Source organism: Pan paniscus, chromosome 4, assembly GCF_029289425.2.
Source record: "Pan paniscus chromosome 4, NHGRI_mPanPan1-v2.0_pri, whole genome shotgun sequence".
In the NCBI taxonomy this organism is placed as follows: domain Eukaryota; kingdom Metazoa; phylum Chordata; class Mammalia; order Primates; family Hominidae; genus Pan; species Pan paniscus.
The window spans coordinates 127,938,894-127,963,163 of record NC_073253.2 but is presented as its reverse complement, the minus strand read 5'-3'; the positions used below and the strand labels follow the sequence as shown (position 1 = coordinate 127,963,163).

The 24,270-nt window shown below is 40.8% G+C and overlaps 1 protein-coding gene across 4 annotated transcripts in view; it reads right to left on the bottom strand.

Annotated features, from left to right (window-relative positions):
• Positions 1–8,019: 8,019 nt before the first annotated feature.
• Positions 8,020–24,270, bottom strand: part of RAD50 (RAD50 double strand break repair protein) — an 87,236-nt gene continuing 70,985 nt past the window's right edge. For all 4 annotated transcript variants that reach the window (XM_034960466.3, XM_003829302.6, XM_055112628.2 and 1 more), the window contains 4 exons: positions 13,370–13,455; positions 12,341–12,483; positions 9,762–9,895; positions 8,020–8,390 (listed from right to left, as the gene is read on the bottom strand). In XM_034960466.3, the coding sequence (XP_034816357.1) occupies positions 8,204–8,390; positions 9,762–9,895; positions 12,341–12,483; positions 13,370–13,455 (550 nt within the window). In that variant the 3' untranslated portion in view covers positions 8,020–8,203. The remainder of the gene's footprint in view (positions 8,391–9,761; positions 9,896–12,340; positions 12,484–13,369; positions 13,456–24,270) is intronic.

Here is a 24,270-nt window from a genome sequence, read left to right as displayed (position 1 = left end):
GTATTTGCCTAGTGATGACTTTTCTTTTTCCCTTTCCTTCTACATTTATTACTTGTAATTCTACTATAAAGAAGTGCTGTCCTTGTCCCTCATTTTTTTAAAAGTAAGTACTTGTGTATAGCCACATAAGTTCATGAATATTTATTTTACTCTATCGGTTATAATCCAATACTGTCTTTATTTTGTTTCTCAAATTGTTCTACCTTTGATCATTGGGAGTTACTTCAGGTTGGGTTCTGTGTTCTTTGAACAAACTCTACTTTTTTAAAAAAATATTTTCTTAATTTCTGGCACCACAAAAAATTCTAGGGTCATTTTGTATTTTCCTTGCCTCAGCCCTGAAGTCAACCACTTCACCAAGGAGCCAGAGTTCTTTTTATTGAAGAGCGTGTTTTAAAATCGAGATCTTGGAAGTAGGTGTCCTCATTATTACTGGGGTGTCATCACACTGGGCCCTCTTTAAATAACTTTGTTACTTTCACTATAAGTTTTCATTATTTTCTTAGTGGTTACCCTGGGGATTACAAATGAACACCTTAATTTAGATGAATGTCAACTTAATTTCCATTTCAAAAGTTCCTATATAGCTCTGCTGCCTCTCTTTTGTAGCATTATTGTCATATAAATTATATTTTTATACATTATAAGCCCATCAACAGTGTTAAAATTCTTAATGCAGTTCCCTTTCAATCATGTAGGAAAAGAGTTACAACCCAAAATACTTTTTTTTTTTTTGAGACCGAGTTTTGCTCTTGTCACCAAGGCTGCAGTGCAGTGGCGTGATCTCAGCTCACCGCAACCTCCGCCTCCTGGGTTCAAGAGATTCTCCTGCCTCAGCCTCCTGAGTAGCTGGGATTACAGGCGCCCACCACAACGCCTGGCTAATTTTTTGTATTTTTAGTAGAGACAGGGTTTCACCATGTTGGGCAGGCTGGTCTCAAACTCCTGACCTCAGGTGGTCCGCCCACCTCGGCCTCTCAAAGTGTTGGGATTACAGGTGTGAGCCACTGCTCCCAGCCCCCAAAATACATTTATGCTTTTATATTACCTATATATTTACCTTTACCAGTACTCTTTATTTGAGTATTCATGAGCATTTGAGTCTAGTTTCATTTTATCCTAAAGGATTCATTCTCCTTTTATATTTCTTGTAGGGCAAGTCTGGTGAAGACAGATTATCACAATGTTTGTTTATATGGGAGTGTCTTCATTTCTTGTTTTTGAAGGACAGTTTTTCTGGATACAGAATTCTTGGTTGAGGCTGGGCACAGTAGCCCACACCTTAATCCCAGCACTTTGGGAGGCCAAGGTGGGAGGACTGCTTAAGACTAGGAGTTTAAGACCAGCCTGGGCAAGACAGTAAGACCCCGTCTCTTAAAAAAAATTTTTTTTTGAGTGTGGTGGCACATGCTCGTAGTCCTATTTGAGAGGCTGAGGCAAGAGAATTGCGTGAGCCCAGGAGTTTGAAGCTACAGTGAGCTATGATTGCACCACTGCAAAAATAATTCTTGGTTGATAGTCTTTTTCATTCAGCACTTTGAATATGTCATCTCACTGCTTTCAGGCCTGCATTATTTCTTATGAGAAGTCACTTCTTAGCTTTACTTGCTTCTTTCGTTTGAGATCTCTTTTTCAACAATTTGACCATGATGCATCTAAATGTGAATCCCTTAGAGTTTACCCTACTTGGAGTTTGTTCAATTTCTTGGATACGAAGATTAATGTTTTCATAAAATTTGGGAAGTTTTGGGCTACTATTTCTTCAAATAGTCGTTCTGCTCCTTTCTCTCTCCTCTCTTCTGGGATTCTCATTATGATTGGTATACTTGGCATTTTGGTACACTTGATAGTGTCTCAAAGGTCTCTGAAGCTCTCTTCATTTTTCTTCATTCTTCTGTCTATTCCTCAGACTGTATAATATCAATTGACCGGTCTTTGAACTCACTGATTCTTTCTTCTGCCAGTTCAAATTTGCTGTTGACCCCCATCTAGTGAATTTTTATTTCCATTATTGTATTTCTCAACTCCAGAATATCTATTTGATTCTTTTTTATAATGTTTGTCTCCTTACTAATAGTCCTGATAATTTGGTGAAACATCATTCTCATAATTTCCTTTAATTCTTTAGACTTTGTTTCTGTTAGTTCCTTGAACATGTTTATAATAGCTGATATCTAAAGTCTTTGCCTAGTAAGTCTAACGTCTGGGCTTCCTCATAGATTGTTTCTATTGACTGTGTTTTAAATTGCTGTTTATGGCATGGGTCAGATGTTCCTGTTCTTTGTGTGTCTTGTTTTAAATACTATATCAATTATTGAAGTCAGATTACCTACTCTCCAGGGTTTGCACCTGTTACTATTTCTTATTGTTGCTGCTGTTGGTTTGTTCTGTGTCTTTCCTGGACGAATTCTGCAAATTCTATATGCTTTGTCATGTTTGGTTCCTGAAGTCTCTACTCAGCCTAGTGGGTAAGCAAATAATTGGACAGATATTTCTTTCTAATGCCTTGAACCAATAAATTTTCTAGCTTTTGTCAAATGTGTGCATGTGTGTGTATTTGTAGAGTCATGTCATTGATGTGTCAGCAGGCAGTTTACAACTGCCTTTATCTTCATTTCTGGCATGAACTGAGTTTCAAGGTCAGCCAGAGATGAGAGCTTAGGACCCTCTCAGGACATGCATACATCCCTGCACATGCACATGGACTTCTAGATTCCCAGGAATATGCTTGAGCTTGTCAAAGCTCCTGTGGACATCTTCTTCCCAGATTTTTCCTTTTAAGTTTCTTGGTCAGCCTTTTGTTAGCTCCACCTGGTAACGTTGCCTCAGGCAGCCACAGGGTTAATCAGTTGCCACTGATTATTCTGCAGGAAGGGCTGTTTTCAGAGTGAGCTCTGAGTTAAGTCAAATAAAGATAGGTCCTGAAAATGGAGCTTTTCAGTGAGTTGCCAGACAAGTCAAATAGAGGCAGTTCTCTAGTAGTGGAGATCTGGGGGACCTCCAAATCTATTCTGTCTCCTCCAGTGGTTACTAGGTTGCTGATTTTCACAGATACTAAGAGGGCTGTTGGTTTTCAAGTTACCATGGATTAAGGGAGAAGGGCATGGGATTAGGGCAACTTAAAATGCCACTTTCTGCTCTGAGATTCAGCTGTTTTCCTTTAATAAACACACCTCAGTTTGTCGCTATCCATTAGTTAATTTCCAAAGTTCTGAAAAAGTTGATTTTGACATTTTTGCCAGTCTTATTGCTTTTATGAAGAAGCAGATTTTGGATGGCTTTTACTCCACCCTTATGGAAGTAGAAATCCTTTAGATATTAAAATTATAAATTTATACAGATCCTTTGGATTCAATCAACACCACAGGGTTCTTTTTATGGCCTCCTTTCCTGATATGCAAACACCTTTTTCCAACAGTGAGAAACTCAATTCGTATTGTCTACAACACAGGTATGTATTTGTTTGACTTTAGCATATACATAAAAATTTTGAAATTGCTAAGCCACACCCCTGTGAGAAACACATTTTCTTGAGTTACTTTTTAAAAAGATCACTGGCTGCTGTGTTGAGAACTACAGGGAGCAGGCCCCAAATCAGTGGGAGCAGTTACGTGGTTACTCAGATTATTCAGGTTAGAGATGGCAGTGGCTTGGACCAGAGTAATGATGGTTTAGATCAGGGGTCCCCAACCCCTGGGCTGCAGACCATTACCTGTCCTCAGCCTGTTAGGAACAGAGTCGCACAGCAGGAGGTGAGTGACAGGTGAGGGAGCATTACCGCCTGAGCTCTACCTCCTATCAGATTGGTGGTGGCATTAGATTCTCACGGGAGTGCAAACTCTATTGTGAATTTGCACATGAGGGATCTAGGTTGCGTGCTCTTTACGAGAATCTGACTAATGCCTGATGATCTGAGATGGAACAGTTTCATCCCGAAACCATCCCCCTCCTCACCCCACCCGTCCATGGAAAAATTGTCTTCCACTAAATCGGTCCCTGGTGCCAAAATGGTTGGGGACTGCTGGTTTAAATGGTGAGGCATGGTCAGATTCTGGATGTGTTTTGAAAATTGAACCCATAGTATTAAACTGATGAATTAGATATGAGATGTAAGATAAAGAATCAAGGATAATGCCAATTTTTGCCTGAGCAATTGGAATAATGGAGTTGCCATTAACAGAAGAGATTCAAGTTCTGGGAGAAAGACTGGTTTTGGTCATTTTAAGTTTTAGACGTTTATTAGATATTCAAGTGCAGATAGATGCCCAGTTATCCACAGGCAGCTGAATATATCAGTCAAGCATTTAGGAGAGATCTGGATTGGACACAAACATTTATGAGTTATCAGTGTATAGTTGGTGGTTGTAGGAGTGGTCAGTGCCCTGCCTATATCCTATGATCCTAGGAACTGCCAGTGTGCTCCTGCCAACTTTCAGCTGCTGCTGGTTTTTTTTTTTTCTTTTTAGACAGGGTCTCACTCTGCCACCCAGGCTGGGGTGCAGTGGCACAAATCACAGCTCACTGCAGCCTTGAACCCTCAGACTCCAGGGATCCTCCTATCTCAGCCGAGTAGCTGAGACTACAGGTGTGCACCACCATGCCTTGCTAATTTTTAAAAAATTTTATGTAAAGATGGGATGTCACTATGTTGCTCAGACTTTCTTTTTAAACTGTGGAAAGCAGCTGTGCCGGTACACATGGCAAGCCAGTAACTAACATGTGCTAGAATAGCCCTCACTCAGTAACCCTGGCAAGTTGTTATATAAATACTCCAGGTCTCTTGCCCCTTAGGTGCGATAATTCTGAGGTATATATTTTGCCAAACTCCCCAGAGTCTCCCTGGGGCACCAAACTCTAATTGCCCACTTACCGTAGCTGGCTTAATAGTAAACTTTTCATTGGCTGCTTTCTCTTTCATACACAATTTCCCCAATTTCCTACTGATTACTTTCACATGAAGCATTGTTTTACGCTCTGCTTCTGGGAGAACCCAAACTAAGATAATTTAAAGCTATGAGACTGGATGAGATCACCAAATAAGTGAGCACAGAGAAGAAAAGAGGTGCAGACTCTGAGTACTAAAACCTGTGACATTGAGGGGCCAGGGAAATGAGGAGGAAACAGCAAAGGAAACGGGATGTGCAGGTGTTGCAAGGAGGTTGCAGGGAGGAGGCAGAGCTGGATTCCAGTAGGGTTGGGGATTGTCAGGACAGTTTGAGGACAATGCAGTGGAGGGTGACATAATGATGAGCCATGGAATTTAAGTTGAATAAGGAGAGAAGTACAGGCATCAGGGAAACAACCTGTGAAAAAGCCATAGAATCAATGGATTGAAATCTCAGTGGGGTCAAAGAATTGCTGGGGTTGAGGACCACAGGAAAATTGTAGACACCATGGGGTTATTGGAGAGTGAGATGCTTAAAACTGAGATTTTGGAGGGGTGCAGTTATTGTTATTAAAAGGACCGGGCTCTAGAATAAGACCATAGAATTGAGTATCTTCTCACTGGAGGAAACAAAAAGGGGCTGAGGGAGGCCGAGGCAGGCAGATCACTTGAGGCCAGACGTTCAAGACCAGCCTGGCCAACAAGGCGAAACCCTGTCTCTACTAAAATACAAAAATTAGCCTGGTGTGGTGGTACGTGCCTGTATTCCTAGCTACTTGGGAGGCTGAGGCAGTAGGATTGCTTGTATCAGGGAGGCAGAGGTTGCAGTGAGCTGAGATGGTGCCATTGCACTCCAGCCTGGGTGACAGAGCAAGACTCCACCTCAAAAAATAAAAAAAGACTGAGAGGCCAAGGAGTTGTATTAGACCATCACTTGGATATTGAAATCAGCAATGATTATTAGTAATGGGGTGACACTGAACCGGGAGCTAAACTCTTCAACAAATAAGAGGGAGTGACCAAGCTGGGGATGAAAGATAACTGCAACAAGAGTGAAATGAAGACAGCTTTTTCTTGAACACTTACACAGTATTTAGTAGGTGGCAAGCAGTTCTAAGCAGTTTGTAAATAATGTCATTCAATCTTCATAACAACCCTACAAAATATGTACCATTTTACCCACTTTAACATATAAGGAAACAGAAACAAAACAGGACATATAACTTGCTCAAGGTCCCCAGCTAGTGAGTGGTGTGCTAGGATTTGAGCCCAGGCAGTCTGGCTCATTCTAACCTCCATCCATGCTGTGATGGCTATTCATTCCAATGTGGGGAAGGGGGATATTTGGAGACTGATCTAGAAGCAGCAATGAGAAGCCAGAAAGGCACCTATCCCACCTCCAAACCCATGGGCTTCTTGGAATGAAAGCAGCCACTCTCAGAAGTGCTGCCAAGGATGCCACATATTCAGGGGGAAACCAGATTTAAAATTGGGAAGTCTGTTTTAACTTGCAAATGATACTTTTGTTTCACTGCCTATATTGATCTTGTATTGCCTTTGTTATTCTTTGCTGCAACAACTAGCACTTTCATTAACATGTTGATAGAAGGTAACTGGCTTTAATATTTACTGAGAAATGTTTTATTTTGCAATTAAGATGACTTTAATTTTGTTTAGCAACAGATAACATTAAGAAAATATTATTTGCAAACTGTGAGTTTGCTAAAGCTAGGAGATGTTGAATTTTATCAAATATAGCTGCTAGAATTTTTTCAGAATTTTTTTCCCCTTCGGTTTTATTATAGTGATGGATTTATCAACAGATTTTTCATTTTCTGAAATCTTGCATTCTTGGGATAAAAATATCTTGGTTATTGTGGATGTTTAATATATGACTAGAATTGATTTGCTCTTAATCTTACTCGTGATTACATTTAGGACCCCCCCCCCCCCCCCCCCCCAGGATACTCTGTCTTAAGGTCCTTAGCTTTAATCACATCTGCAAAGTTTCCTTTGCTGTATAAAGTAACAGTCACGGGTTCTAGAAATCAGGACCTGTCTATCTTTGGGGGCCAACCATTTAACCTAGCACAGATAGATGCCTTAGGACCTTAGGGCTTAATTCTCTTCTGGACCCAGTTGAGAAAAGCTGTCTAGGCAAACATGCTCATTATAGCTACAGATGGCACAAAACCATGCCACGTGACTGAATCAAGACCCGGTATGGTCCTGGCTGACTCTGAATGACAAAACTCTACAAAGCATAATTCAAAAGCGTGTGACTTGGTTGCATTCTGTGTGGAATGAAAGGATTCAAGATGTCAGCTGGCAATTCCAGGAAAAACTGTGATTAGGCTTTTCTTAGAAATGGCATCTGAAGAGCAAATGGAGAGGCCTGCTCTTCCAGGTCTGGTTGGACCCTACAGGGAGCAGGCCTTGACTTTGTGAGTGAGCCTGGCTTGCCTTCCACATGGCAATGCCCACTTGGAGAGGAATCAGGATTGATGGTGAAGCCAGTATGCTACACAGGATAGACGCAGAGGAGTGTTACAGGCTTCTCCATGATGGGCAGATCAGGCCTCAAGTGGTCAGAGCTTTCCAAAGGTGGGTGTGCGGGTGTGCACAGTGGAGAATTTCCTCTCTGTAGAGAGAGCTCTGAGTCTGGATGACCATCTGGAAGGGATATGTAGGAGAAGAAGGTGGTGGGTACTGACTTAGATGATTACTTAAGGTTCCTGTCAAACTCTGAGACCCCATTCAACTACTTCAAATTTTAGTTGGGGAAACCAAGTCCCAGAGAGAGAGGTCACTGGATTTATAAAGTTAAAAGCAGAGCCAAACATACATCTCACCATTTCTGGTCATCCTCAGATATTAATACTCAGTTTTTCAAACCACATGCAAGGAAATAAATTCAGAGGTAACATTTAACTATGATTTAAAAAAAATACCAAAACCATAAATTTTCAAGGCAGTAATTATCTCCTTCTCAACAGTGCTTTGAGAAGAAGCATGCATTTGCACTGGGGAGGGAGGCACAGAGTCGAGTCTCGGCTGTACTGCTGAACCCTGAAAGCCTGTCAGAGGCTGCCTGGAATGGGATGAAGAGCAGCAAATCAGAAACAGGCAATCTGTCCAATTTTCAGTGAAACAAACAAGTTTAATGATTTTAGAACCGCTCAACATCCAAAATCCTAGACACAATGTTCTTTTGAAAGAATATATTTTCTTATTGACTAAGTTGATATCAGAAATAAGTTTCTTATTATACACTTTCTGAGGACCTACATTTCTAGGGCACTTAAATCTTGGATATTTTTAATGAACATTGAATCCCAGGGAGCTAACACTGCATTTCACAATCTCTGAGCACTGATCGATGTTCTTTTTAATCCTGTAGAATTTCTCCACATATTCAGAACGTCCTAAAAGCTCCACAAAATCTTCATCATGAGTGATTACCAGAAGCTGGAAGTTACGCTGCTGTGAGCGACTTTTTATTATCCTGAAACAATATATTCAGAACATATTATTAGTAAAGAGCATAACCCCTTCTTTGATTTGAAAAGTCACCGCAAACCTTGTCAGACACATGAACTTGTGCTGGTGTCAGGGCCCCAGCTACCCTGCAGGAAGTGGAGGGGTGGCCCCAGGCCTTCAGGCCAGCCAGGCAGGAGTCTCTTCTCCTCTCCAGACAGTAGGGACACATGGCCTGACTCCTCACTTAGGTCTGGCTTAGGGACTCACAGGAATACAAGAACTAGTTTCTTCCAGATCAGAAGTTCTCACTAAAGCAGGTATAAATATTTTATTGAGTTTTCCTTAATATCCAAACTGTTCAACTATAGAAGGCTTACTCCTTCGCCTGGGATTTTCCTGACCTGTTACTACTTTTCTCTGGAAGAAAAATTTAAAAGTAATAAAGACAAACTACAGGTAAGGGGAATAACACTGCTTTCTTAAGAGCTGGGTCTACTTAGAATTTTGCCACCACCAGTCACTAGATGCATCATTACTATGACACACAGGGACCTGAGTGGGTGTTCTGGGAACATTTTGCTGAGGTAACCAGCAATGTGACTGAAACCTGAAAGACTTTTTCTTTTAGCTAGCCACTTATCCCCTTCCTGGAGCTGGATGCACTTGAGGTTTCAAAAGCACTCGCCCTTACTTGTGATGATGGCTGCAGAAAGGTGGCCCTGTGCTGCTCAGCTCTCCTTCTGGCCCTCTCTGCCAGAAAGGGACTGTCTGGAGCCAGGAGTGCCTGAAACACCTCCTTTGACCTCAGGGAAACTGCCTTTTTCTCTGCCAGCATAGTCCTTATGCAAGAGCTGCTTGACAACCTTGGCGTCTATACTGACCCCAGGTGAATGTGGTAAAAGGTGTGCAATTTTACCCTCACTGGATTTTACCTAATCTTGAATAAGCTTTTTGAGTAAGAGCTCTGTCATTCCTCACAGTTGTCTGACACATGTGGAAAGCTGGGGAGACAGTCCTAAACCCACTACCACTACCTGCAGATGTCTTAGCAGGGCATGCTAATTGCTGTGCATGACATGTGGGTTCCTCTGGTAGGTTTACAGGAAAACCAGGCCAGGAACCCCTCACAGTGACTCTCTCCCTGTGAACACACTTGGGGAGCTGCAGGATGTGTCTGGGGCTGCTGTTCACCATCTAGTTCCTTTAGGAGGGATCTGAAGAATTACTATCAAAAGGTAAAGCCCAGGGCCTGGCACCAACTGGCTTCCCCAAGAAGTGGGGAACACAGCTAGAGAACGTTTTCATCACAGAACTCTCTTGGTTTTGAAGAACTATCACAACCTGTCCCCAAATGTGAGATACTTACTCAACCAGAGCATGTGCAAGAGATACTTACTCAACCAGAGCATGTGCAAGAGATTCAATGTTTTCTCGGTCAAGGTTTGTTGTTGGCTCATCTAAGGCAATGATGCCACAGTTGAGGCAGAACGTTTCAGCCAGGGCCAGGCGAATGATGAGTGAGGCTAATACCTGGAAAAAAGCCCCTATGTGAGAAGCCCAGCACAGACCTTCTCATCTCATGGCAGGCAAGCAGTCCTGACATGATCTTTTCAGCAGGGAAAAGTGGGAAACGTCACAGGTTCACTGTCAGGTAAAGCACTGCCCTCTGGGAGAGCCCAGCACTGGGACCAGATTCTTATGTCCTCCAGAAGGAGAACCTGCATGATCTCAGCCTATCATTCACCACAAAACAAAATGCTCAGAACAATGCTGATGCTCTCACATAAAAAATTACATCAGCTACAACCAACTTGAGACCAAAGGCTAGAAACAGAGACAATGCCATTTATCTGTAATTTTAATAATCCTGTAAGATAAGCAACCTTAACAATTCTTGACCTGGCTATTTGCCTGATAATGGGATCTGTTAGAAAACTTCGACACGTTTTCTAGAGCCTCTCACTTTTTCTCAGCTACCTTTAAATTTCCACATTCTTGTGTATAATCCTGAGACTGAGAAAATAAAAAAGAAAATCCTAGGTCAAAGTATCAGGAGTATAGAAATGTGGTTTCAGTTAAGCTTACCTGTAGCAAATCCAAGTAACTGGAACTGTTAGGCATTTTCGTGGTTACTAGAAACCTAATACTAAAACCCTCAGACCCACTGAAACCATCTGAGGATACAAGACACACAGAATTGAGAGAGTAGGGCTATTCTGGGAAGTATAAACTACTCTGGTGTGAGCTGTAAGTCCCCTTTCCCCCTCAGTTTGTGGGTGGGTGCGCACACATCAGTGAGTTGGTAATTTTAGAATAGTTTATGTCTTTTCTTTAATGCCTAGGCAAGCCAGAAGACAGGGCCACAGGTTGGCCCTGTGAGGGACAGGCATTTCCTTCCTGTCTTTGAATCCAAACTGCTGTCAACTCTACCACCACCCACTCACATGCAGAGCCCCTGGTTGGCTGCTAGAGCCTCAGCAAAAGCTAGTGTTAGGTAGGCTGGAGGCCCACCTCCATTATTTGTTCTCTCCCCTCACACCAAGGAGACAATTATTGCTAATTAATTTTCATAACTCAGAATAGCTACAAAAAATCTTTTTCCTCAAGATATTTTTGAAAGTATTTTTAATTCAAAGAGACCATGTTTCAAACTCTGTATTTTCTCATTTATAATTACCACTAAAAATCATCAAAGCACGTAGGGATACTGATTACAGATCACAAGTTTGTCATTTTTGTAGACTATGATTTAGACAGTAATCTGCAGATGCTTTAAATTGGTATCAGCTGTCTAGGCTGACAACATAATACATATATGCATGGCATGTTCTTTTTTTTTTTTTTTGAGACGGAGTTTCGCTCTTGTTGCCCGGGCTGGAGTGCAATGGCACGATCTTCGCTCACTGCAACCTCCGCCTCCCGGGTTCAAGCAATTCTCCTGCCTCAGCCTCCCGAGTAGCTGGGATTACAGGCACATGCTACCATGCCCAACTAATTTTTGTATTTTTAATAGAGACGGAGTTTCACCATGTTAGGCTGGTCTCGAACTCCTGACCTCAGGTGATCTGCCCGCCTCGGCCTTCCAAAGTGCTGCGATTACAGGTGTGAGACACCATGCCCAGCTGCATGGCATGTTCTTTAAGCAAAAATTGCAAACTATGAAAATGATTTAGATAATGTGAGCATCTATTTCTATGATTTTAGAATTTTATTAAAAAAAAATCAAGGGCCTAGAGGTGTTATCAAGTGTAATCTTCTGCCTTGATCTGAAAGCAGAAAGCTCAAGTATCTGTGACATCTTTGTTACAAACCTGTGCACAGTGAAGGACCCAGCCTTGTTCCCCAAGGATGCCATATTCCTGACTCTTTAAAACTTCATTCCTCTTCCTGATTTCCAATGTAGGCTGTCCTCACAGAGCCTTACCTGAAGCCAGATGGCCTGACCCAGCAGCTAAGTCTTTGTGTATGCTGTGGTAGGGACTTAGTTCTATGAGGGGCTACTTTCTTAATGAGACTCCTTACTATACTGGAATATTCATTCTAGCTTAAGCTAGAATCTGGTTTGCAATACTATTATGTCATTGATTCTGAAACATCTTATGGTTATAATTGCATTTTTTCATTCCTGCTGGCACATAAAATAGTGGTATGTCTTATAACTGATGAGACAGTGACCTTATTCTGATAAGGAGTGCCATGAAAACTCTAACGGGTCTTCAGCTTCTTGTTCTACATTTAGCCTATCCTGCGAGAATGCTTCAGGCCCTTCTTTTAAAAGTCTACATAATGTTGCAGGAAATGTTGGTTAGCTTCAGGAGAGTGTATTAATAGTAGCTGAGCCTGATTCATTTTATATAGCAGCAAAGAGCTTCCCACCATTCAGGTGTAGCCTTGGGTGCTTCCACTGCACTGATGTTTGTTTCTCTCTTTCAGTTACTTGGGTGAGTTGGCTCCCCAGGCTTTTGAGATACCTGCCTTTTGTCCAGCACTGCATCGTCCTCGCATATCCAAGGCTGTGTCTCCCTTCAGCATCACCACTCGGTAGTTATAACTCCGCCTTTTATCAGAAGCTGATACATTTTCATCGGCATCAGACCGTATTTCTATGTATTCAATGTCTGACACAGGAAGAAGAATATTTTAGAGGAACCTATGCTCTGTAGCCTTTTGTCATTTACAAACATATTAAGTAAGCCTAGGAACAACAGATGAGGCTGACATTACCAGGGGAAAACAATGGCTGGTGTGGAAACTCTTTCTCTGGCTGGGAGGATTCAAGAGCCTGGTGGTCTGGCCAGAAGCAACCCAGATGCCCCAGTTCCTCAGCCTCAACTCTTTCTTAGTTTCCCTGTTAAGAGTTTCCTCCAGGCCAGGCACGGTGGCTCACGCCTGTAAACCCAACACTGGGAGGCCAAGGTGGGCAGATCACCTGAGGGCAGGAGTTTGAGACCAGCCTGGCCAACATGGTGAAACCCCGTCTCTACTAAGAATACAAAAAATTAGCCAGGCGTGGGAGCGCGCACCTGTAATTCCAGCTACTACTCGGGAGGCTGAGGTGGGAGAATCACCTGAACCCAGGAGGTGGAGGTTGCAGTGAGCCAAGATTGCACCACTGCACTCCAGCCCGGGTGACAGAGAAGAGCGAGACTCCATCTGGAAAAAAAAAAAAGAAAAAAAAAAAAGAAAAAAAAAGAGTTTCCTCTGGATGGTTTTTCTTATCGCATTTTGGCTTATCCCTATCTACACTATGACAGAACCTATTATGTCATCAGCTAAATATAATGCCTACTGCAGTCAAACATGTAAGTCCTGTTAGGCTCTGGAACAGAAAACTTTACATTTTCTTGCTACAAGATGTTGCCAAGACAAGAATTCTTAGAAAATCTCAAAGACATGCTTAGAAAGGGGTCCAGGGAGGTAATGCTGGCATGATGAGAGGTCATAAGGGGAAGAGCTGCGGAGAGGGCTTTGGAAAGAGCATTTGTGATACACCATGGTACTCACCTTGTCCACGATAGGTACTTCGCCACAGGTCACGTATAATTTTATTGATTTCTTCCATTTTCATACTGTGAAATTTCATTATTGCTCTGGAAAAGGAAGTCATTGGTACTTTATATATATAAAAAATAATTATGTGTAATAGTAATATTAAAATACATAAAATATATGATATATAAAAAATAGAAATATAAATAACTTCCTCAATATTTTCAATGGTAAAAGTAGAATATAGTAAGAGCTAGAAAAAATAAACAGCAGCAAAACTTTGCTGCTTGGCTAATACTGAAAATTGGCAGGCTTATTTCTAGTGCTGCAGGGGTACCCTTCTCCATATTCACTCTCTAGGATACAACAAATACTCCTTTACGTAAATACTTAAATACTGTGAAAACTTCAGGAAACATAATTTTTTAGACTTTTTTCTTAGGCCGTGGTAACTTATTGGAGGGAATGCTTCCACTGATACTCACGGGTCACAGGAAGGCCTGCTGAATGGACGACAGGGAGTTAAAGGGTAGAAGGTTTACGGTTAGCCAAGGGGCCTGCAGTCTATGGGGAAAATAGGAGAATCGAACTGCCACCTTGTCCCTCTTCTATCACTGTTAAGGCTTACCAAAAGTCAGCTTCTTATGTTGCTTTTATTCCTCAGATCTTACATTTTTACCAACTGGAAGCTTTGGTTCAGCGAGAATGATTTAGAAGCTTAAGCTGAACTGACATCAAAACTTTATTTTACCTTTCTATTCACAGATTCAGAAATCCTAATTCTAAATATTAACTTCCATATTTATATTCCAAATCCTAACTCTAAGCACTAAATTCCACTTAGTCCAGACATGTCCCTGTCCTCAACTCTCTTTTAAGGTAGTAGTTTCTAAACACTAAAAAGAAAGAGGAGAAATGTTTGTAAAAGCAAAAGTAGCCTGTCAAAACCTGACATTGTTCCCACCACAGTCACCTTTCATCAAAAAGCCCTTAGGTTCTTTGGAAGCGGGTTTATGAACTAATAAATGTTGCACCAGTGGTAAAAAGGCAAACATTACTGCGATCATCATACAAAGGATGTGAGGCGACTTACTTCCATTTGCAGGCCTCTTATCTGATGCATACAAAAAAAGAAACTGAACATAATGCTACTGCCTCTGTAGAATCATTTCGTGATCTTCTGGTTCACCAGCAAGAGAGAAAGAAATGACTCAACATAAATACATTTTAAATATCAGATGAAGGACTGTGAAGTAGTAGAAGACTGGAAAAAACCATATTCTGCTTGTTGATGAGAATGCAACAAGTCTCCATTTTCTACCTTATACATTTATCTCAGCCTAACATTTTATGCTCCTTTCAAAAGCAGACAAAACATCTAAGTATTTCCTAAAAACAAAACAAAACTGATGGAATGTTAGACCAAGCATAGCTTATATATCATGATCCTGATTTTTCAAATGACATTAAAAAAAAGTTATCTTTCCATTCAAGTTAAAAATCTTCAAAAACTAACATAAGCATTCTAATGTGGAGAACAAGCTCCAGACAAGGCAGGGGTGGCCAAGGCGCACACGTGCAGTCTGCCTTGGCTCCCTTATACAACACAGGTGGTGCATCCTGTCCCATGGCCAGGTCTGCTGAGACACAGCACTGCGGGAAAAAATCTAGTTCAGGGAGAGGTCTCAACCCACCAAAGAGTGTGTCGGATGGAGTTGATGACTACCACTGTGGGATGGACCATTAACTCATCTTCGTATCCTCTCTGTCTACTGTGGAATTTACAGCTGTACTGTGTAAGAGATGGGGATGACTAAGGTCGCTACAGTAATCTACATAAGGGAATAACAATGATAATAATGATTATTATTGATGACCATTTACCATATGCGAGACAAAACTATGCTAAATAATCAATTTCATTTAATCCTTACGACAATACTGGGAATTAGATACTGTTATCTCTATTTACCATTAACAAAACTAAGATTCAATGAAATCAGTGTCTTGTTCAAGATCAGAGAAAAGTGGCTAGGATATTAACAGCCCTTGAATATGACAGTTAAAATTGAAAAGGCAGTCAAAATTCCATCTTTTAAAGCCACCAGACTCAGTTTTATGAGGGAATGTTATCAAATCTTCAAGATACACCTAGCTCCCAAGTATATAAGGTATGACACAGCAAGGAGAAACATAAGGGGAAAAAAGTACAAGGCTATTTTTCTTATGAATATAAACAGTCTAAATAAAACGAAATTTAGTAGTAAGGGTAGTAAAAAGAATATATCATGACCAAGTAGTGTTAACAACAAGAAAGAAACAGTAAAACTGGGGAAAATAATTCAACTAATGTAGTAGCAGATTAAAAAGAAAAAAATAATTTTTCAATAATGTCATAAAAACATTTGATACATTATAACACTGAATTTTGATAAAATATCTTAAGTGAAAAATCAAAGAACGTTTTCTTAACTGGACAAAATGACTCCCTCAGATATCCACAGCAAGCATCAAATTTAATTTAAAATCTATAGAAGTGTTCCTCCTAAAACTAAGAAGAGAAAGATGCCTCCTATTATGGCTGCTCTAAAATAAGGTCCTGGAAATCCCTAACGACTCAGGGATTTCACGATTCAAATCCCTACCTAAAAAGAAATGAGAAATGAAAAAAAGAGAGAAAAGCCTGTCATTATTTTTGCAGGTGACAGAATTGTATGCTTAGAAAATCCAAGAAAATCAACTGAAAAATTATTCAGACTAATGAGATAGCCAGAGATAAATATATAAAAATGAAGTTTTATTATCTAGAGGCAAACACCAATAGGAAAGGCAATAGAAAAAAAAAGGATCCTATTCACAGTGGCGATAAAAACCCTAAAATGCCTAGGAATAAGTCTAACAAAAGGGTATAGGAGCTAGAGGAAAAAGCTGTAAAACTTTACAATAGGATAAAAGGAAATGATTGAGAAGAAGATGCATACTAAGGAGTCCAGAATGGTAGATGTGATATTACAAAGATGTCCGTTCTCCTCAAATAATCCATAAATTAAATGCAATCCAAACAGAAACCCCAATAAAATTAAAAAATGCTTAACAGAATCCATAAGCTGACTCTAAAGTTCATATAGAAGAGATAATACAAAAGAAAAAAAATTTTTAAAGTTGGTGTACAAAGGAAAATCCAGAAACAAACCCAAATGCATATAGAACGTTAGTTTATAACTGCAACAGTTCAAATCAACTGGAAAGTTTTCAATAGTGTTACAAAAGATTAAAAAAAAAATTATTACCCGTTATCCAACCTCAAAATAAAATCCAAATGAATGAAAGGATTAAAAGCTAAAGTATTTGGGCAGCTGAGGTGGGAGGATTGCTTGAGCCTGGAGTTTGAGACCAGCCTGGGCAACATAGTGAGATCCCATCTCTACAAAAAAATTTAAAAATTAGCTGGGTGTGGTGGTGAGTGCCTGTAGTCCCAGCTACTTGGGAGGCTGAGGTGAGAGGATCAACTGAGCCCGGGAAGTTGAAGCTACAGTAAGCTGTGATCATGCCACTGCACTCCAGCCTCGGTGACAGAGTAAGACCCTGTCTGAAAAAAAAAAAAAACAAAAAACAAAAGCTAAGGTAAAATAAAACAATCAGATGAAAACATTTTGATAATTTTAGGATTGGGAAGCCTTTCTAAATAAGGAACAAAATTGAGAAGCCATAAATCAAAAGACTAAAGATGTGACTACCTAAAAATTAAAAGTTACAAAAGATACCATAAAGAAAGCTGAGGCAGCTGGGTGCGGTGGCTCACACCTGTAATCCCAACACTTTAGGAGGCCAAGGCAGGCAGATCACTTGAGGTCAGGAGTTTGAGACCAGCCTGACCAACATGGTGTAACCCTGTCTCTACTAAAAATACAAAAATTAGCCAGGCGTGGTGGTGCATACCTGTAGTCCCAGCTACTCGGGAGGCTGAGGCAGGAGAATCACTTCAACCCGGGAGATGGAGGCGGAAGGAAGTAAGCTGAGATTGTGCCACTGCACTCCAGCCTGGGCGACAGAGCTAGACTCTGTCTCAAAAAAAAAAAAAAAAAAAGAAAAAACGAAAGAAAGTTGATGGACAAATGATAAACTGGGAATAGGTACTTGCAATGTATGTGAAAATAATTAACATCTAGAATCTATTAAAATGTGACAAATCAAGAAAAAGACAACCTAGTAGAAAAACTGGCAGAGATAATGAATAGGTAATTCTTGGAGAAGAAATACAAATAGACAACATACGAAAAGACATTTAACTTCACTAGTAAAGAGGGAAATGTAAATTAAAGTGCAAGCTTTTTTTGTGCAGCCAATAAAATGTCAGTAACAAAATCCAGACATGGAAATGGGCACTTTCATATACTATTGGTGGAAATTTTCTAAGTGTTTTTAGAAGGTAATTTGGCATTAACTAAAAAATATACATAACATCTGAGCCAGTAACTCCATTTCTAGGAAGCTGTCTTTTTGACATATCTGCTTTAGTGTGCAAAGACACACTCTGCAGCATTATCTGTAGTAGCACATATTTAAAAGCTTTCTAATATGTTCAATAGTGGTTAAATAAAGTAGATATCATGCATTTTACAGAATATGCAGCCATTAAAAATACAAGGTACTTGAATATATGAATGTAAAAGATTATCACCACGTTAAATGGAAAAAAAAACTCAGAAAAATATCTACCTTGTGATAATGCTCACAAAGAACAAAAAAGATGTATTTGGGTGTACTACGTGCAAAGCCATTGTGAGGGAAATGAAAATATGTCACCAACTTAATAATTCTTAAGGGCTGAATCAAAGTTAGCCATTGTCATGGAAATGAGCCTAAGTCTACCTTGAAGTGTGTTCTGTGGTTTGCAGTTATGGAGCGTGGGGAAGCCCAAATATCTGTAATACAAGGCTGAATGGCTTTAGTTGTATAAGTGGTACAAAATATTATTATAAGTACAAAGGTAGGAAAAAAATCACATATGTTTGGGAAGGGCTTAATCAACATAACATTCCAAGGATGGGAGATAGCACAGGAAAATATGGGACATATTAAGGGAACAAAATTGTTTGGTTAGAACACACTTGGTAGTAGGAATTGAAATGGGAAAGCCCAGGTATGGAAGTCTTTCCTAAAATTAGAAGGGAATAGGGACCACCAGCTTTAGGAAAATTAAGCTGGCAGAAGTATAATGGGTGGAGGTGGGGGTAGGAAGGACAGTAAGAGATAAGAGGTGGGAAAGCTGCCACGGTAATAGGTGAGAGTTACTTAGGCTAAAGCCATGGAAAGAAAGCAGCTCTGGGCTGGGTGCGGTGGCTCACACCTGCAATCCCAGCACTTTGGGAAGCTAAGGTGGGAGGATAGCTTGATCCCAGGAAGTCGAGGCTGCAGTGAGCTGTGATCATAGCACTGCACTCCAGCCTGGGTGACAGAGTGAGATCCTGTACAAGAACCCTATAGGAGCTATTGAGTGACATATAGTGGCCCAATTAACTTAACACGCTTTTATCACTTGGACTTCACAGGCATTTAACATCAAATAACTTACAGAATGACCTTGAAAGTCCATGACTGTCTGGTGAGGCAAAGATTTGAATTTCATGGGCTGCAAACTGTTATGGTCAAGTAGCCATCTGGCTAGTGTATCAGCTCCACCACCTGCCTGGAGTATGCACATCTCTCAGTTAAATGCATATACTAACTCATGCGAAGTAGTATGATTTCTTTGTGAAAACTGGCTCTTAAAAGAAAGTGAGAGGCCGGGTGAGGTGGCTCACGCCTGTAATCCCAGCACTTTGGGAGGCCAAGGTGGGTAAATCACTTGAGGTCAGATGTTAGAGACCACCCTGGTCAACATGGTAAAACTCCATCTCTACTAAAAATACAAAAATTAGCCGGTGTGGTGGTGGGCACCTGTAATCCCAGCTATTTGGGAGGCTGAGGCAGGAGGATCGCTTGAACCTGGGAGGTGGAGGTTACAGTGAGCCGAGTTTGCAAGAATGAACTCCAGCCTGGGTGACAGAGCCAGACTCTGTCTAAAAAAAAAAAAAAAAAAAAAAAAAAAAAAAAAAAAGTGAGACTCTCTCGGAGCTCAGAAAATAATGATTTATAAATTACTTTAGTCTGATATTTAAATACTCATTAAGAGTCTGAAAGATTTCATTAAAAATTTCAGTAACAATCGATTGCATTTTATGAGGAAAAATGATGGCTTTAATGGCATTTATATTTCTGGTAATCCATGAAAGTCTTAACAAGCTTGTCCAGCCTGCCTTATTTTGTTGTTCTGTTTTGTTCTAGGCTTTTAGCAGACTGAAGCCATGGTTTTTAGTTTTGTCTCTAGTGATGAGCAGAAAAGAGGGATGAGGAAGAGGTTTTACTGGTCCAACCAGAAAGAGAAGCTAAGAACCCATGACTGGATTCTCTCCCTTGGACACCCCATAGACCAATATCTCACCTTCCAGGAGAAGACCCTTCCAGCTCTTGCTTCTTTAAACCTATTAACTTAGTTTTCTTTAGCTAGACTCCCAAACATCAGCTTTTACAATTCAGCCTATGGTTCAATCACTATGGCAAGATAAACATTTGTTTAGGTGTGAAACACCACTGGCTATCTTTGGGTTTTGTAATCTACCCTCTTGAGGTTGCAGGAGCTACTGTGAAACCTTACTGCATCCATGGTCATGATGGAGATGGTGACTATAAGGTGAGCCCTGAATAAAGCCCTCATCTGAAGCTCCCCTCGAATGCAGGGACCCAGGCTCTGAAGAGCCTCACAGAAAGCTGGCTACCTTGGATGCAAAACTGTAAAGGTTACGTGTTTACAATGAGTCTTAAAAGAAGCATGACCTGGCCAGGTGCGTGGCTCATGTTTGTAATCCCAGCACTTTGGGAGGCCAAGGCAGGTGGATCACAAGGTCGAGAGATCAAGACCATCCTGGCCAACATGGTGAAACCCCGTCTCTACTAAAAATACAAAAAATTAGCCGGGTGTGGTGGCAGACGCCTGTAATCCCAGCTACTTGGGAGGCCGAGGCAGAAGAATTGCTTGAACCCGGGAGGTGGAGATGGCAGTGAGCTGAGATCGCGCCATTGGAGTCCAGCCTGGGCAAAAAGAGCGAAACTCTGTCTCAAAAAAAAAAAAAAAAAAAAGAACTATTGCCTAATATGCAACCTTCCACATCTGGGGAAAAATGAGAGTAGAACATTTTGGGCATGGGGTAGAACACCATATCTTGAGTGATATATTCTAAAATCATTTAAATTGGTATATTGTATTAGTATGGGGTAATACATTCCAAATGATGGATAATTTCCCCCTTTTCATCTATGTGTCTCTGACCATTGCCAATGCTTATACTTAGTGATGTTTTTAGATGATTACTAATAACAGATGGTAATCAGCTTTTCTTGAAAATGCACTGCTGACTTCCTGTGTTACCTTAAATAGACAGCTGAACGCAACAATTACACTGACTGCATGCTTTATTCTAAGACGTGAAAGAATGAGGGAAATTTTGTACCTTACTTTCTTCTGGGTGAGAAGGCAAATTTAGGGCTCACCATATAAATCTTGAGAAGGCCACTGTTTGCGAGCATAAGCCACAAAGACTCAATTTTGGGGAAATTTGTATCACTTCTTTTCATTTAGAAGAATCCATCTGAGTACCAGGTAAGAGAACTCAGTAAACAGCCTGGCTTTGTTCCTTAACAAGCCTAAATTGCTAGAAAGCACTCCTGTACCCCTCCACCCCGCCAGGCTCCACCAAGCTCCCTCATAGGTCCTCACTCTGCTCAGCATGCCTCTGTGACTGAGGCACTTTTCTCTGCTGAAAAGCCCTTCCTTCTTATCCCAGGCCCAGGTCAAAAACAGACTATGGAGCACCTACCAAGGTCTCCATCAGACAGACTGTCAGCCGTTTGGAGGAGGGACAGGGAAAGATATTCCTGTTTTCCCAGAGCCTGACAAGAAAGTGGCAGAGCAAGGGTTGTTGAATTCTTTTCTCTTATAGCCTAATCTTGGAAGTGAAGGGAATTCTTATTCCTGCTGCCACTGGTTCTCAGGGTATGCAGGGATAGCTGGAGAGCTCCTACATATGTTTTTCTATTCAGTGAATACATATGAAACCCCAGGTCTGCAGGTCAATGGGCTGTAAGAGCTGACCTTGCAGCAAAATACTTACAAGTAAAATTGAAAACAAAACCAACTTGCCTATTTAACTTGGTCCCTGGTCCACTCTAACCATTGCCCCATTTTTCTTGCTCCCCATCACAGGAGAAGTTGTTATAAGAATTATCTATATTCTCTGTCTCCATTTCTTTTTCTTTTTTTTTTTCTGAGACAGTTTTTTTCTCTTGTTGCCCAGGCTGGAGTACAATGGCACAATCTTGGCTCACTGCAACCTCCGCCTCCCGGGTTCAGGCGATTCTCCTGCCTCAGCCTCCTGAGTAGCTAGGATTACAGGCTAGGCACCACCAGGCCCAGCTAATTTTTGCATTTTTAGTAGAGACGTGGTTTCCCCATGTTGGTCAGGCTGGTCTCGAACTCCTGACTTCAGGTGATCCACCCGCCCTGGCCTCCCAAAGTGCTGGGTTTACAGGTGTGAGCCACCGTGCCCGGCTGCTATCTCCATTTCTTACTACCCATTCTCTCCCCACCCAACTTGACCGGGCTTCAGTTCCAACTGTGCCACTGACTGCTCCTCAGTCATTAACAACTTCCATTTTGTCAAATTTAAGGGCCACTTCTTAGTCCTTATCTTATTTGACTCCAAATAGCATTAGATTCTTGATATATTTGCTTCACTTGGTTTTCAAGATACCACATCTTTTAAAATCTTTTCCCACATCACCAGCTGCTTATTTACTGGATTTGCAAACATAACTAGTGGTGGGACCTTTCCCTTCTCTCTCTATGCTCATTCCACATGTGATCTCATCTCATGGGTTACATGCCGTGGATATGCTGATGACTCCCCAGTGTACACCTTTCCCTTGAACTCTAGGCTCGAGGTTATATATCCAACTGCCTGCTTGACAGCTCTGCTTAGATATCTACAGGCACTTCAAACTTAAAGTGTACAAAACGGAACTATTGATTTTCTCTCCCCAGTCCCACCCATTTTAAGGAATGGCAACCTGTTCTCCCAATATCCTGTTGTTCAAGTAAAAATATGTAGGAGCAACCTTTGGTTATTTTACTTTCCCTCCCTTACACTCAATTCAAAAGCAAGGCCTGTCAACTCTCTCTCCAGAACAAATCCCAAGTCTATCACTTCTCTCCATTTTCACTGCTACCACCTGATCTAGCCCACCACCATCTCTTGGTTACTACAAGTCTCCTCATCAGTCTCTGCTTTTACTCTTGCCCTTTACAATCCATTCTCCACACCCAGCAGCCAGTGCAATTTCTTCCAACTAGAAATCAGATTATATTACTTCCCTGCTTCAAACCCTCCAGTGACTGCTCAATGCAGTTAGAATGAAATAAAACTGTTTACCACGGCTACAAGGCATGACATACTCTGGGAATGGTCTATCTCTGACTATATTCCACCCATGCTTGCCTTCTTCCTGGTCCTTGAACACTTTCTGTTCGTACTGGTCTTGGCTGCTGCATTAACTATTCTCTCTACCTGGAACGCCTGCACCCCATTTTTTGCATATCTTGCTCCCTTCTCATCAATCAGGTCCCAGCTTAAAGGCCCATCTGTTATGCTCACATTGTTCATTTTCACTGTAATACCTACCACTACTACCCATTTTGTTATTAATTTATTTCTTAATTTTGTTTCTTCATCCTTATATACTTAGTATCTAGAACAGTATCAAGCATTTATGTACTCAAATTTTTATTGAACAAAATCCTAATATACAACTATGTATTATGTACACAAGCACCTCACTGAAGAGTTACAAAATATATAGAAATAAGTTATGGTTCTAAACCAGGAAGTATAAGTAACAGTTAAAATGCTTTTATATAAATACTAGTTTTTTAACGGTTATAAAAAAAGGTCATGCCCGTAATCCTAGCACTTTGGGAGGCTAAGGAGGGTGGATCACTTGAGGCCAGGAGTTCAAAACTAGCCTGGTCATCATGGCGAAACCTCGTCTCTACTAAAAATACAAAAATTAGCCCAGTGTGGTAGCACATGCCTGTAATCCCAGCTACTTAGAAGGCTGAGGCACGAGAATCGCTTGAACCCAAGAGGCAGAGGTTACAGTGAGCAGAGATCACGCCACTGCACTCCAGCCTGAGAGAGCTGAGAGAACCAGTGAGACTCCGTCTCCAGAAAAATAAAAAAAAAAGCAGGGGGCCACTATGGTAGCAGCATGTCACAGTGGTTCTGATATCTAATTTTATCTCTACCATTTACCTGGGTAATCTTGGGTAGCCTGCTTAATCTCTCTGATAAATACTTGCCCTTTAAAACAGAGTTAGATACAATAATTAAATTGATTATGCTATCATGTAGTATTCAATTGCTATTATTGTCTTCTACGCACAGCCCTCAACCTCAAAGAATGTTTAAATGGGAACAGAAACCTACGTTTTCTTAATGAATTTAGTTCTTTAGTGCTATTAAAGAATAGAGAATTTAAGAACTTACTTACATTAAAGAATGGAACATGACAAAGAAAGCTGGACTAAATCGCCTCTGAGCTTTTCTGACTCTATACTGAATAATAGTATAGATTTTTAAAAATTCTATTTTATAGATGAGGAAACGGAAACTCAGAGTGTCTAAATAATTTGCTAAATATCTTCAGTCAGGACTCAAAATCACTATGGAGAATAGTATGGTGGTTCCTAAAAAAACTAAAGACAGAACTACCATATGATTCTGCAATCCCACTTACTGGATATTTACGCAAAGGAAATGAAA